At 41.3% G+C, this 12,626-nt stretch overlaps 1 protein-coding gene across 5 annotated transcripts in view; it reads right to left on the bottom strand.

Annotated features, from left to right (window-relative positions):
• Nucleotides 1-12,626, bottom strand: part of Nek10 (NIMA related kinase 10) — a 270,542-nt gene that overhangs the window by 36,836 nt on the left and 221,080 nt on the right. For all 5 annotated transcript variants that reach the window (XM_029563521.1, XM_008833138.3, XM_029563522.1 and 2 more), the window contains one exon: nt 4,584-4,684. In XM_029563521.1, the coding sequence (XP_029419381.1) occupies nt 4,584-4,684 (101 nt within the window). The remainder of the gene's footprint in view (nt 1-4,583; nt 4,685-12,626) is intronic.

Genomic DNA, 12,626 nt, shown 5'->3' with positions numbered 1-12,626 from the left:
CTTGAAGACAGGCTGGTTTCTAGCAATGGAGATGAACCACTCATTCCTTTAGCTGGATCTTAAGGTTGTCATTCCAGTTGGATGAAAACAGATATGAAATCAGAGAGAGCTAAGGAATTTTAACATCTTGACTTGTAAAATCGTTGCCTTTAGATGAGTTTTGTAGATCTGTCTCCATGGAAGCAGTATAGAGAAGACCACTACCAGCCAGAAGCAAAGTATCCTGTTGGTTTACCCTCCCATCTTCAGGAGGAAGGCAGGAAGGGGTTAATGGTCTGTTTCTTGGGTCAATCTTACTTTGAACAAGCCTCCTTGGCAGTTCACAGAGCTCTTTAGTGTAGCAAACACACCAGCAGAACCTCCAGGCTCTATGTCTCTCCTTTCTGTGAAAGTGCTCTGACTTGAGCACTGTAAGTTAAAGTGCTCAGAGGGTGCTCTTTCCTGGCTACCTGCAATGCCATAATGTTTAAAGTATTCTGAAAGGCATCTGAAAAACCTGGGGCTAGAAAGATGGCTCAGTGGCTAAGAGTACTTGCTGCTACTGCAGAGGACCCAGGTTCAGTTCCCAGCACTCACTCGGTGGCTCATAACCATCTGTAACTCTAGTTCCAAGGGATCAAACACTCTCTTCTGGCCTCTGTGGGCACTGCTCACACATGGTGCACTTACATTCATGTAGGCAAAATACTCATACACATAAAAAACTAATAAATATATTTATAAAACTCAACTCCAAATGGATCAAGGACTTCAAGACTAAGACCTAATACCCTGAATGTGACAGAGAAGACAGTAGGGAACACCATAGAACTTACAGACACAGGAAATGGTTTTCTGAACAGGATTCCTATAGTGCAAACACTGACAAATAGGATATTGTGGAACTAAAAAGCTTCTGTACAGCAAAGGACACCATCATTCAAGTGAAGAGGCACCTACAGAATGGGAAAAAATCTTTTCCAGCTGTCCTTCTGATGGAGGGTTAATATGGAGAATACATAAAGAACTAAAAAAAACTAAACATCAAAAAACAAAAAAAAAAACAATTAAAAAATGGAGCAAAGAGCTGAACATGGAGTTCTCTATTGAAATGGGAAATGCAAATTAAAGCCACTTTGAGATTTCACCTCACCCCTCAGAAATGCTAAGATCCAAAACAACAAGGACCAATGCTGGTGAGGGTGTGGAAAAAGGGACACTGTTATCCTGCTGGTGAGGGTGCACAGTGGGGATCAGTGTGGGGAGTCCTCCAAAGCTAGAAATACACCTTCCATATGACCCACCCATATTACTTCTGGGGATATACCAAACTATACCCTACCATAGAGATACCTGTTCGTCTGTGTTCATTGCTGCCCTTTTCACAATAGCCAGGAAATGGAAACAACCTAGATGCCCATCAATGAATGGAAAATGAAGTGTAATACATATACACAACAGAATATTATTCAGCTGTCAAAAAATGAAATTATGAAATTTGCAGGTAAATGGATGGGGCTGGAAACACTCTGAGTGAGGCAACCAAGTCCAAGAAGGACAAACATCACATAGCAAACATCACATCTCTCATGGCTGGATACTAGATTTGAATTCTTAGATACACATGTTTTAATAATAAAAAAAAAAATTCAGGGCTGGAGAGATGGCTCGGTGGTTAAGAGCACTTGCTGCTCTTCCAGAGGACATGGGTTTGATTCCCAGCACCCATATGGTGGCTAACAACCACCTCTAACTCTAGTTTCTGGGGGTCCGATGACCTCTTCTGACCTTTATGGGCATCACATAGCACAGGTGCACTTACATGCATGCAGGCAATACCATCATACACATAAAATAAAATAAATTTAAAAAGAAAAGAAAAAAGAAAAATCCAGAGAGGCCAGGAAACAAATAAATGGCCAGGGAGAGGGTGAGCTTCATGGGAGGGGTGATAGAACATAGCTATATAAAGGGGAAAAGGGAAGGGTAATAATAGAGTAAGGGTTAAGTGTCGTGGGAAATGGGAGGGCAGGGGAGGGAGTATAGGGAGGGATAATAACACTAAAGACCTTTTGAAAAAGCCATATGGAGGGCTGGAGAGATGGCTCAGCAGTTAAGAACACTGTCAGTTCCCAGAACCCACATACCCTCTGTAACTCCAGTTCCAGGGGATCCATTGCCCTCTTCTGACCTCCCTGGGCATTGCATGACACAAGTGCATTTGCACACATGCAAGCAATATATTCATACACATAAAATAAAAATAGTAAACAAAATATTAAAAAAGGAAACCCCTCACTATAGAAGCTTCTTAAAGTATATACATAAACATTATAAAAGGAAATTAAAGTGAGTGACCTTATAACAGGGGGACATTGCCCCTACTAAAGACATCATAGACTATCAAAGTAAAAGTTCAAAGCCAGGGATGAACTCTGTCTTTTGAAGCTATTGACTCAGGGTTCCATAGACCCTCAAATAATAATGCCCATTGTCCTTGCTCTTGGTTATCCATTACAACTTGACAGCAAGACCCTATTGCTGAAGACACTACACATATAAGCTGGAGAAAAAGGAAGAATAAATCAAACTGGTGCTGACCTCAGAACCTCATCTCTACTGGTTCGCTTTCATAGTGTCAGAGGTGCTATGAATGCTAGTGGAAGAAAAAATTCCTCATCAACCTTACTCAGCTGTGAATCCTGCATGCTTCAACAATGGCCTTGTGAGATACGCCCTCTGGTGCAAGAGTGGCATAAATATTATGGGAATGAACAATCACTTTTTAACTGGATTTAAGGTCTATACCCAACATTGGTATCAGGCCTAGGAATATATGACCAAACAAGACACAAGACATAGGGGAGAGCCTAATACTATTATTTTGTTAAGTAGATATAGTGTTAAAGTGAGTCCTGATGACTTGTTGCTATACCCATAGATTAATACAGCTATTTATCAAAGTGACCAACTATGGGGAAAAAGAACACACAGGCTTCCTAGGGATGGTAGACACTGATTATAAATCAACAGTGATTTCTAGACTTAAATGGTCACTATCTTATAGTAATCAACAGTTCTGGTTTTGTCTCTCAGGATGGGGATTGTCATGATTGGTGAAATCTGAGCCCTAAATGAAATGCTGCTATGGAGCCCCTGAATGTGACTGGACTTCAATGACTCCCTTAAGCTCTGTGGATCTTATGGTGAGGGGACCTGCATTAGTTACTTGTCTTGTTGTTGGGACAAAGCACATGAAAAAAGTAACTTATGGCACAAAGGGTTTATTCTGGCTTACAGTTTTAGTGCATGAAGTCTACCAGTGTAGAAGGGCCTGGTGACGGAGAAGGAGGCAGCTGCTCACATTATACACAGTCAGGAAGCAGAGGAGGACTGCCTGTGCTCAGCTCACTTTCTCTACCTTCTCCTTTCTTTTTGAATATATTTTTTAATTGAGTTTTTGTGTATTTAATATAATAGAACTCAATCAAATTTAGAGGCCCTCCTGATCTGTGCCCTCCCATAGCCCCCTGCACACACCAGATTTCATGCATTCTTTCATATATATTAAGTCCCAACTGGTCAAGCATTTGTACCCAGATGCCTTTGGTGCAAGTTCATCTGCTGAAGTCGAGTCAGCCTATCTAGAGAGCTTAAAGAAGATCTAGTCTCTTTCGCACAGCAAGTTCACTTTCTCCTTTTTATTTAGTCCTAGACCCCACGCCCAGGGAAGGGTACCACATACCTTTAGGGTAGATCTTTCTATCTCAATCAACTTCATCTAGATAAATCCCTCCAGGCATAATCAGAGATTTGTTTTCATAGTGATTCTAATTCCTATCACGCTGATAATCAAAGGACATTTGCGTGTTTTTCTCACAGATGCATCTCAAGTGACTAGAATTGTATCTGGCTTACAATGAGCACTTGCTAATTATGTCACTATGTCATGTGACAGAATGAACAAATGCATTAGATGTACTATCTTAAGCATCAAAATATTTATTTATTTTCTTACCAAAATGTCTACATTTCTTTACTGGTACATAATATAAACCGTAGGTGAATGAATAGCCAAGTTGTTTAGCACTACACAGAAATTTATCAGTAAATAACAGCCACTTTTCAGTGCTGAGTTTCTCAGTGCCTAAGTCTTACTTGGATTTACAAACAGAATGTCTTGCCAATCCTGGTTTTGTGGGGGTCTGGCTTTCACATCTATGATGGGTTCTGTTGTCATGCAGATTGAAGGGGAGGGATACTGCTTTTCTCTCATCCCTATGGTAAATTTGCTTGTAGAAAAGCAGCCCAGCTCTGTCCCTATTCTCAGCTCCACAGTAAAGGGCCATTTGTGTGCTAGTCTGTTTTAGGCTGCACACTAACAAGGAGAGAACAGGTTACGTTATAGAGAAAGTCTGAAGCATTTGGCTATTTACCCCCATTGCCTTCCAAGCTAGGCCAAAGTGTCTCCACATGTGTAGCTGGAACAGGTAATAACAAGCTTTCCCTGTAACTAGAAGCCTCACAAGGTAACCACCTCTTCAGCAGAGTTGGCTCTGGGCTTCTGTTTACGAGGAGAAGGACACAAGAAGTTGAGCACTGACCTGAGTGATGTAGATGACTTTGTGCAGCTGAATTAGTATCTGCTGAATGGGGTCACTGATCTGACGCACTTTCCTTTGGGACACAGCAATTCCCGCAGATGCTGTGGGTGATAAGTCCTGCAGTTAGTCAAGTCCCCTTTCAAAGGTGGTATTAGTGGAAAATGGAATAAAATTCTGAAAAAAAAAAAAGACAGCCAAGATCTTATCCTACCCATGAGATGATATTCAGAGACCTCATGACTCTTCAATATTATATGACAAGGAATAAGCCGTTCCTTCACTTCGCTTCTCAGGAATCTAAGTCACATAAAAAAATTCCTTTCCTAACACTTGTCTTGTCTGTAATTGTAGGAGGTTGCTGCTAGGAGGCAGTGGTGCCTTGGATACTGCACAGCGAAAAGCCTGGCTACTTTTAAATATTAAATCCATCATGCTCTCTACAACGTATTTTATATCTAATTTTGTCAAAGGTACTAGATACAGCAGGTTATGGTGGCGCATGTCTTTAATCCCAGCACTCGGGAAGGAGACGCTGATGGATTTCTGTAGTCTGAGGCCAGCCGGGTCTACATAGTGAGTTAACTACAGGCTAGCTGGGCCACAGGGAAACTGTCTTTAAAAAGTCAACACACCAACCAACCAAACAAACAAACAAACAAACAAACAAACAAAAAACAAGAACAAAAACAAAAGCAAAATTAAAAAAAAAAAAAAAAAAAACCAAAAGGTACTAGATACAAAGACCAAACAATTTTTAAGAGTAAAGGAACAAAAATTTCTTAGCTAGAATTAAATACTTTTCAAATACTTCATTATGGCAAATCACAGTTTCTACCAGGACTTCTCTCCAGGTCTAAGTGGGCAGGTTTTCGTCTTGTGCTGAATTCTCATTGTAAGGCCAGATCACCGTCACAGATTCAGACTAACAGCTGTCATGCTGCCCACGAGCTGCTTCCCAACATCATATTCCTGGCCAGAGTTGTCTTTCTTGCAGGTTATAAAGTTACTTAAAAGAATGGCCTTGCTCTCCCTGTTAGTAACCTCTGCCTAGTCTCATCACAGATTCCCCAGGAGAACATGGGAGGGACCAGAAGTGTGGCTGCCTCTCCCCTTTCTGCCGTCCCTTTCTCCTTCTGCCATGTTTCCTGCAATACTCATCTTACAAATTTTCTCCTATTATACAAAAAAAAAAGAAAAAGTTTCCAAGATCTAATGTTCTTCCTTCCATACAATATTGAGCATTTAAGAAATCAAATTCATATATAATGATGGATTCATCAATAACTAATCTTGGGGGGGGGGTCTTTTGAGACAGGGTCTCCCTGTAGCCCCATCTGGCCTGGAACTCCCTATGTAGACCAGGCTGGCCTCAAACTCACAGAGATCGGCCTGCCTCTGCCTCCTGAGTTCTAGGATTAAAGGTGTGTGCTATCATGCCTGGCTAATAGCTAAGATTTTATGGATGATTCTTATATGTGTGCTTTAGAAGAAAGGTTGTGTATTTTACTATAAGCCCTTTGTTTCTAAAACATTTAAGGAAGAAATTCGATGTGGTTGTTTAAAAGAGTCAAATTGTTTTAGCAAAAGCATATGAAAACTCAATTTAAGATACAAAGGAGAATAAAATACAATCCTCTTTTACCTCTACTGGCTTGGCTGGAGAATAACATAGTTCCATGTCATCTGAGGTTAATTTCTTGTTTAGATGTAAATGGTCTGTCTCCCCTTCAAAGTGCCTAAGTCCTTTTAAGTCCAATTATTTGATCATTAAGATGTGATTTAATAAATTACCCTCAGGGTAAAAAATGTGAAAGTAAACCAGCAGAATTAATGTAACCATAGCTAAAAACAGCACAGTGACGGGCTCTGCTCTGCATGTAGAGACAGCCATGTGCGCACAAGCCTTGCTGTCTCCAGCAGTGCTTCTTGCAGAAGAAACTCTCAAAAGGTAACTATCTGCCCAATCTCCATACCTAGTTGGTATAGAAAATTTAATTTTACATTTCCTGAAACAGAGGACTTGGTTTGTTATTATTTTGATATGGAGTACTCTGTTTTTATTTGTAGACATAGTATTTATAAAATCTTACAGACTGCTGAGCATGTTTAGGTCTGAGAGGACATTTTGAGTGGGGCGTCACACAAGCTTGGCCTTACCACAAGCATGTGTTCATCTCTGTCCCTAAATACAAAAACAGAGAGTTAGCTAGAATGCCTGCTGTTTCAACTCACAACTCTGCATTTTAACTTAAAAACTGGGCTTTAAGTCCTCTAACCTCTACCCTCTCAAGTCCAGTAAACTCTTGACTTTTGAAAATAGCTTAAATTGGTTATTCTCTAAAAATAAAATTTCTAATTTCTAATTGCAAAATTCTCTTATAAATTAAGAAAATAAAAAGTAAGTATTACAGATGAAGCACAGAACTGAGGGACGCACACACACCACATCCACTCACTCAGTAACTGCTAATATTAGTTTGGGTGTATTACCTTCCTGCCCTTCTCCATCCATCACACATACTCACACATAACTCCAAACAGCATTTTTCAAACTATGTTTGAGCCCTGACATCAGTTTAACAGGTTATGACCAGCACTTCGAAAAATGAAATGCAATGAATTGGAACAAAATAAGAGAGTTTCAGAGCACGCTGCATGTAGCAAGGGTCCATTCAGTTGGATGAAATGTTTCTCATTGAGAGTCACTTCCAAAGGAGTTTGAAAGATACAACCATAAAAAATACTAAAACCTCCCTTCACTTCCATTTTAAAATTTTCCTTATTTTGCCTCCCTTCCTCCCGTTCCCCCTCCCTCACTCCCTTCCTCTTTCCTTCTTTCCACCCTTTTTAACTGAATAGTGAGACATTATGTCACAGTGACTGCTTTGCAAAATGGTGATGGTATTCTTTTAAGGTGGTATTGCACTTTAAAATGACTGAATCACTTTACACTCAAGCCAAAAAATAAATGCATTTTTCTTTACCTGGATCAGCAATGTGTAATATCAGCTCCAACTGTCCCAACCTGAATTTTTCCATTTTGTATTTTTGAATACTAATGAACTTACTGGCCGTCTTGTTGTTGCTGAATTTGTTACTTATATTACTTCCTTTTATTGATTTGCAAACACTCCCTACATATTCTTTTATTCCTTTTATTGAATTTTATATGTCAAGTGTATTTAATATCTCTATTTGATCTGTTACTTATCTTTGATTCAACAGGCATGTCCCACCACCACCTAAAATAGAATAATTTTTATCCTCAAGCACTGCCAGAAATCTCTCAGATACTACTGCTATAGCTTAGGACTCCTGGGGACCCAGAAAGATCACTGCACTGATTAGGGTTAAGGAAGAGAGGAAACCCCAAAGGGAGATCCATGCACAAGGAATCAGCCCATTACACTTGCAAACAGGGTTTCCTGGACAACCGAGCTAATCTCCAGCATGAAGACCATTCTTCTTCTTTTTCGTCTGAGCAAATGCTCAGCTTTACTAGTTCCTCTATACCAGGTGAGAGTCATTTGGTCTTCATGAAGGGCTTCCACTTTAGAAAAATAAAAATTATTTTAAACTCCAAATAAATCTTTTGTTTTATTTTTTTCTTTATTTAGTGATTTGGGACTACTAAGATCATGACAAATCTTGGTCATATCATTTTATCTAGTTTTAAATCATCTTCTCTTAACACATTTTGTGTTAAGCTCATTGTCAATATTACACTTCCAAGATATTGACAGTTTTGTCCTAAGAAGTTTTTCGCTTCTTAAATGACTACAAATTGCACAAAATAGTGGGGTTCATAATGATAACTTCACGTGTATATAAGATACTTTTATAGCATCCACCCTTCTATTACTCAAAGTTTAGGGTAGCTGAAGTTTATGATCTTTTGTAGTTTTTGCTAAAATAGTAAATTTAATTAGCATTTTGAAATTTAGAAGGAAACTACAAAATCCTTCTGAGAGGCAATCTACTTTAAAATTTCAAAAATAATACATCATTATATTTGCTTGCTTTACTCTCTGCTGCACATGCTCTCAGCACTAGCTAGAGACCTGGAGGCAGGTAGGGCTTTCTGAGGACAAGGTGAGCACAATACCAGAAGGCTGTTTCCCACACACCTCTCCAGAGTGAAGGTGTTTTCCCATATCACCACTCAAGGGAAGGTGTTTTTCCGTACCTTTTGCTGAGGAAGAGACTGAGCAGTGTGTTTTGAATGCTTCTTTTCTCCCAAAATTCATGCTTGTGTCCTATATGCCACCATGACTATATCAGGAAGCAATAGGAATTAGCCAGATCTGGGAGACAGATCTCTCATGAGTTGGTTTGATACCCTTAGAAAAGACCTCCAAGGGAGCTAGAAAGAGCCACCTGAGACCTGGGAAACCAGGGCCTCACCAGACACCCGGCCTGCCTGCCCCTTGATTTTGGACTCCTGCTCTCTAGTGCTGTTGTTTCTAAGGTACCCTGACTTAGTGGGATTAAGGAAATTGTACAACTGAAATCACAAGGCAAGTGAATGGCAGAGGCCTGGCTTGAATATGCTACCCCAAATTTCTTTTCTTTATAAAGTCAATCTGCCTCCTGTGTTTAGTTATAGCCATGGAAAGCTAAGACAAAGAAGAGGCAGTAAAGACAGTAAGACAAGGACTAGAGGCCTAGGAATGGTATTCTTTCCAACACAAACCAACCAATGGTTCCACAATCAAGTAGAGTTGTGAAGAAGGAACTTGCCAGTCTGGGTTCAGTTCCATGTTTCCTTTACCCCTGGTGGAATTTCCCATAGAGAGTAGGGAGTTGAGTCAAAGCGCTAGCTTGTTAGCTCCCTGGGTGTTTAGGAAACAAAATCTTTCCTTTGAAACTTCAGAAACAGCAACTTAAAGGGCACAGAAATACCTTTTGGAACTATTTTATGTAAAACATTTTACATTCTGTTTCAGCTTAATTTATACATGTGTTTAAAGGGTTAAGGTTCCCCCCTCACTCAAACACTGTTATTTCTTTAGATATTTTTCCAGTACATAAACTATGATCTCAGGAGTTGTAGGTCAACATTACTAGAAATGGCTACAGAAAGCAAATCAAGTCCTGTGTGTCCAACCCACTTCTGTACTGTGCTTGTACAGCTTGTACAGCTTATGACCTCATGAGCAATCCTTCTTCTCAAGTCAAGCAGCAAAGTATTAGTACAAATTGCCCCAAGATGGGATGTCAGAGAGGAGCCACGGCAGAGAGGAGCCAGGGAACATGGAACACTAAAAAGTATGAGTTCAGGAAAAGATACAAAGATCCAGAACTGTTACTGAATCTCTCTTGGGTGAGATACAGCCTCCCTGAGGTGGAGGAGGACAAGAAGAAGAGGGCCCAAATCCCAACTTGCACTGGATAACATCTAGGGAGAGGGAAGAGGAATGACAGATGGATGACAGAGAGCTCTTTGGGTTTGGGGACTCCATTGCCACTATGGCACTAGGGTTTGGGGGCAGTAGAGAAGGCCTCATGGGACTTAAGGACAGAGTGCTTCTGGAAGTTTTCAAGTTTCCTGCTCAGAACTTAGAAGAAGAGCTGGCTAGGCCTAAGCCTCCCCTTATCAAAGAGGATAAGATGACAGAGTAAGAGAGTTTGCCCTGTGGAGGTCTTTCCTGTATGTCAGGGGTGACAGCCACCAGTGGACACATGGATGGGAACAGAGATCAAGCAGAGCCCTGCCATACTCAATCAGTGTCAGCACAAGTAATCTCAAAACTCTTTGGCTGACTAAGAGACGGGAACAAAAGTGCTACCAAGGGAAGAAGGAAGGACAGTAATTGTCAGTTTGCCTGGCATCAGCCTGACAAAAGTCAACAACAGAGTGAATATTACCTTTAGGTAAGAAACATGAAAAGTCAGTTATCACTAAATCCTCAAAAAGACTATCACTTCTTAATTACTGAATTCATAGATGTAGAAATAGAGGGCCTGAGCCGGGCATGGTGGCACACGCCTGTAGTCTTGGGAGGCAGACTACACTTGGGAGGCAGAGGCAGGCGGATCTTTGTGAGTTCAAGGCCAGCCTGGTCTACACTGTGAGTTCCAGGACAGCTGGGGCTATAGGGAGACCTTGTCTCAAAAAGACCAGAAAAAAAAAAAAAAGATGAATGATGCTGGGCATGCTGGTGTGGGCCTTTAATTCTAGCCCTCAGAAGGCAGAGGTAGATGGAATCTGCGAGATCCAAGTAAACCTGGCCCACATAATGACTTCCAGTTGGGTTGAGACTACGGACACCCTGTTTAAAAAAAAACAACATGGGGTTGGAGAGATGGCTCGGTGTGGTTAGGAGCAATGAATGCTTTTGCAGAGAACCTGGGTTCAAATCCCAGTGCCCACATGGCAGTTAACAACCATCCATAACTCCAGTTCCAAGGAATCTGATGCCTCCTTCTGACCTCCTCAGGCACTGCACGACATGAAGGCAGCACACTTATACACATAAAACAAACAGACAACATATTTTAAAAAATAAACAAGAAAACAAAAAAAATAGAAATGAGGAGTGACCTCAAAGAGGAAACAAATACACAGGTGAATAAAATCCAGGACCTAGAGAGAAGAGTCAACAAAATAGAGGAAAAAGTCAGAGGAAGGATGAGAACAACCAGCAAAGAAATGGAAGTTTTGGGAAAACAAAACAAAATTTAAAAGACACACACAGTAGAAGAGCGAGTACCAGGGATGAAGGACAAGGTCAAGGAAATAACACATTAAAGCATTAATAAAGACCCTTTGCTTCCCTGGAACGCGCAGCCACCTGCTTTCTGGTGCCAGCATCTTTCTGGGTAAGTCCAGAGGCACCCACCCCGCCTTGACTCCCCCAGCGTCATTCACCCTCCCTGCTCCCCCACCCCATCTTTCCTCCTGGCCTGGGTTCTGGCCCATTTCTTGCCTTGGCACCCCAGATACCAGGGATGACCTCTCAGCCAAGAGTACCCAGTGCTTCCTGATCCTTTGCATCCAAACCAAGCCATTTCATCCCTGCGGTCCCCTACCTTTGCTTCCCCGGGTGGCTCAGCCACCAGCTTCCTGGTGCTAGCATCTATCCTGGGTGGGTCCCGCAGGGAGCCCACCACACCATGACTCCCCCAGCCTCATTTACCCTCCCAGCTTTCCCATCTCTCCTCCTAGCCTGGGGACTGTCTCATTTCTTGTCTTGGCACCCCAGACTCCTGTACTGACCTCCTGGCCCAGAATCCCCATTGCTTCCTGATCTTTTGCATCCAGACCAACTCGGTTCCTCCCAGTAGTCCCCAGGAGACCTCGGGGCCTCTTCCCGCTCCCACCTCCCTTTGCACCCCTGGGTGGCACAACTGAGACCAGCATCTTTCCTGGACCCTGCTCCCAGGCCAGCCCAGCCCCCAAATTCCCAAGAGCAGAATCTTTCCTGGAGGGATCCAGACCTTAGGAGAAAGCCTGAGATTATCTGATCCTCATCTGACTTGGACTCTGTGGGAACTCCTGAAGGTGAAAGCAATTTGGCCACTCCTCTATAAAATCTAAAAAGAGAACCTGAAGCCTAGACTAAACGGCTTTTCATGCCCAACAAGTAAACCACAAAGGCACATAAAATTTACAAAAGGAAGCAGACCTAAACAAAGGAGGCTTGAGTCTCACACAAGAATCAGAAACTATAAAAGAAATTCACATGTCAAAACCACAGAGAAAAAATAATAACATGAAAAACCAAAATAACATATCCCCAACAAGTTACCACTAGTCCTCTAGAGGAGTACAATGAGAACCCTCTAGAGATAACACAGGACATGGAACTCAAAAGAATAATTATAAACATGATAAAAGATTTCAGTAAATTTAAAGAACACACAAAGAAATCAAAGAACTGAAGGAAGATAGGGATAAACTTCTGAATGAATTCAGAAAAGAAAATATTGAAGAATAGTCAGGCTGAAATGAAGAAGGAAATGAAACAATCAGTAAGCCAATTAGAAATCAAAGGAGAAAGCCTTACCAATAGGATGAACAAAATGAAAAACAGTATTAAG

The sequence above is a fragment of the Nannospalax galili genome, unplaced genomic scaffold (assembly GCF_000622305.1).
Source record: "Nannospalax galili isolate Female #2095 unplaced genomic scaffold, S.galili_v1.0 scaffold215, whole genome shotgun sequence".
Taxonomy (NCBI): Eukaryota; Metazoa; Chordata; class Mammalia; order Rodentia; family Spalacidae; genus Nannospalax; species Nannospalax galili.
Note: the sequence above shows the minus strand (reverse complement) of the source record. Positions and strands in the feature narration are given on the sequence as shown.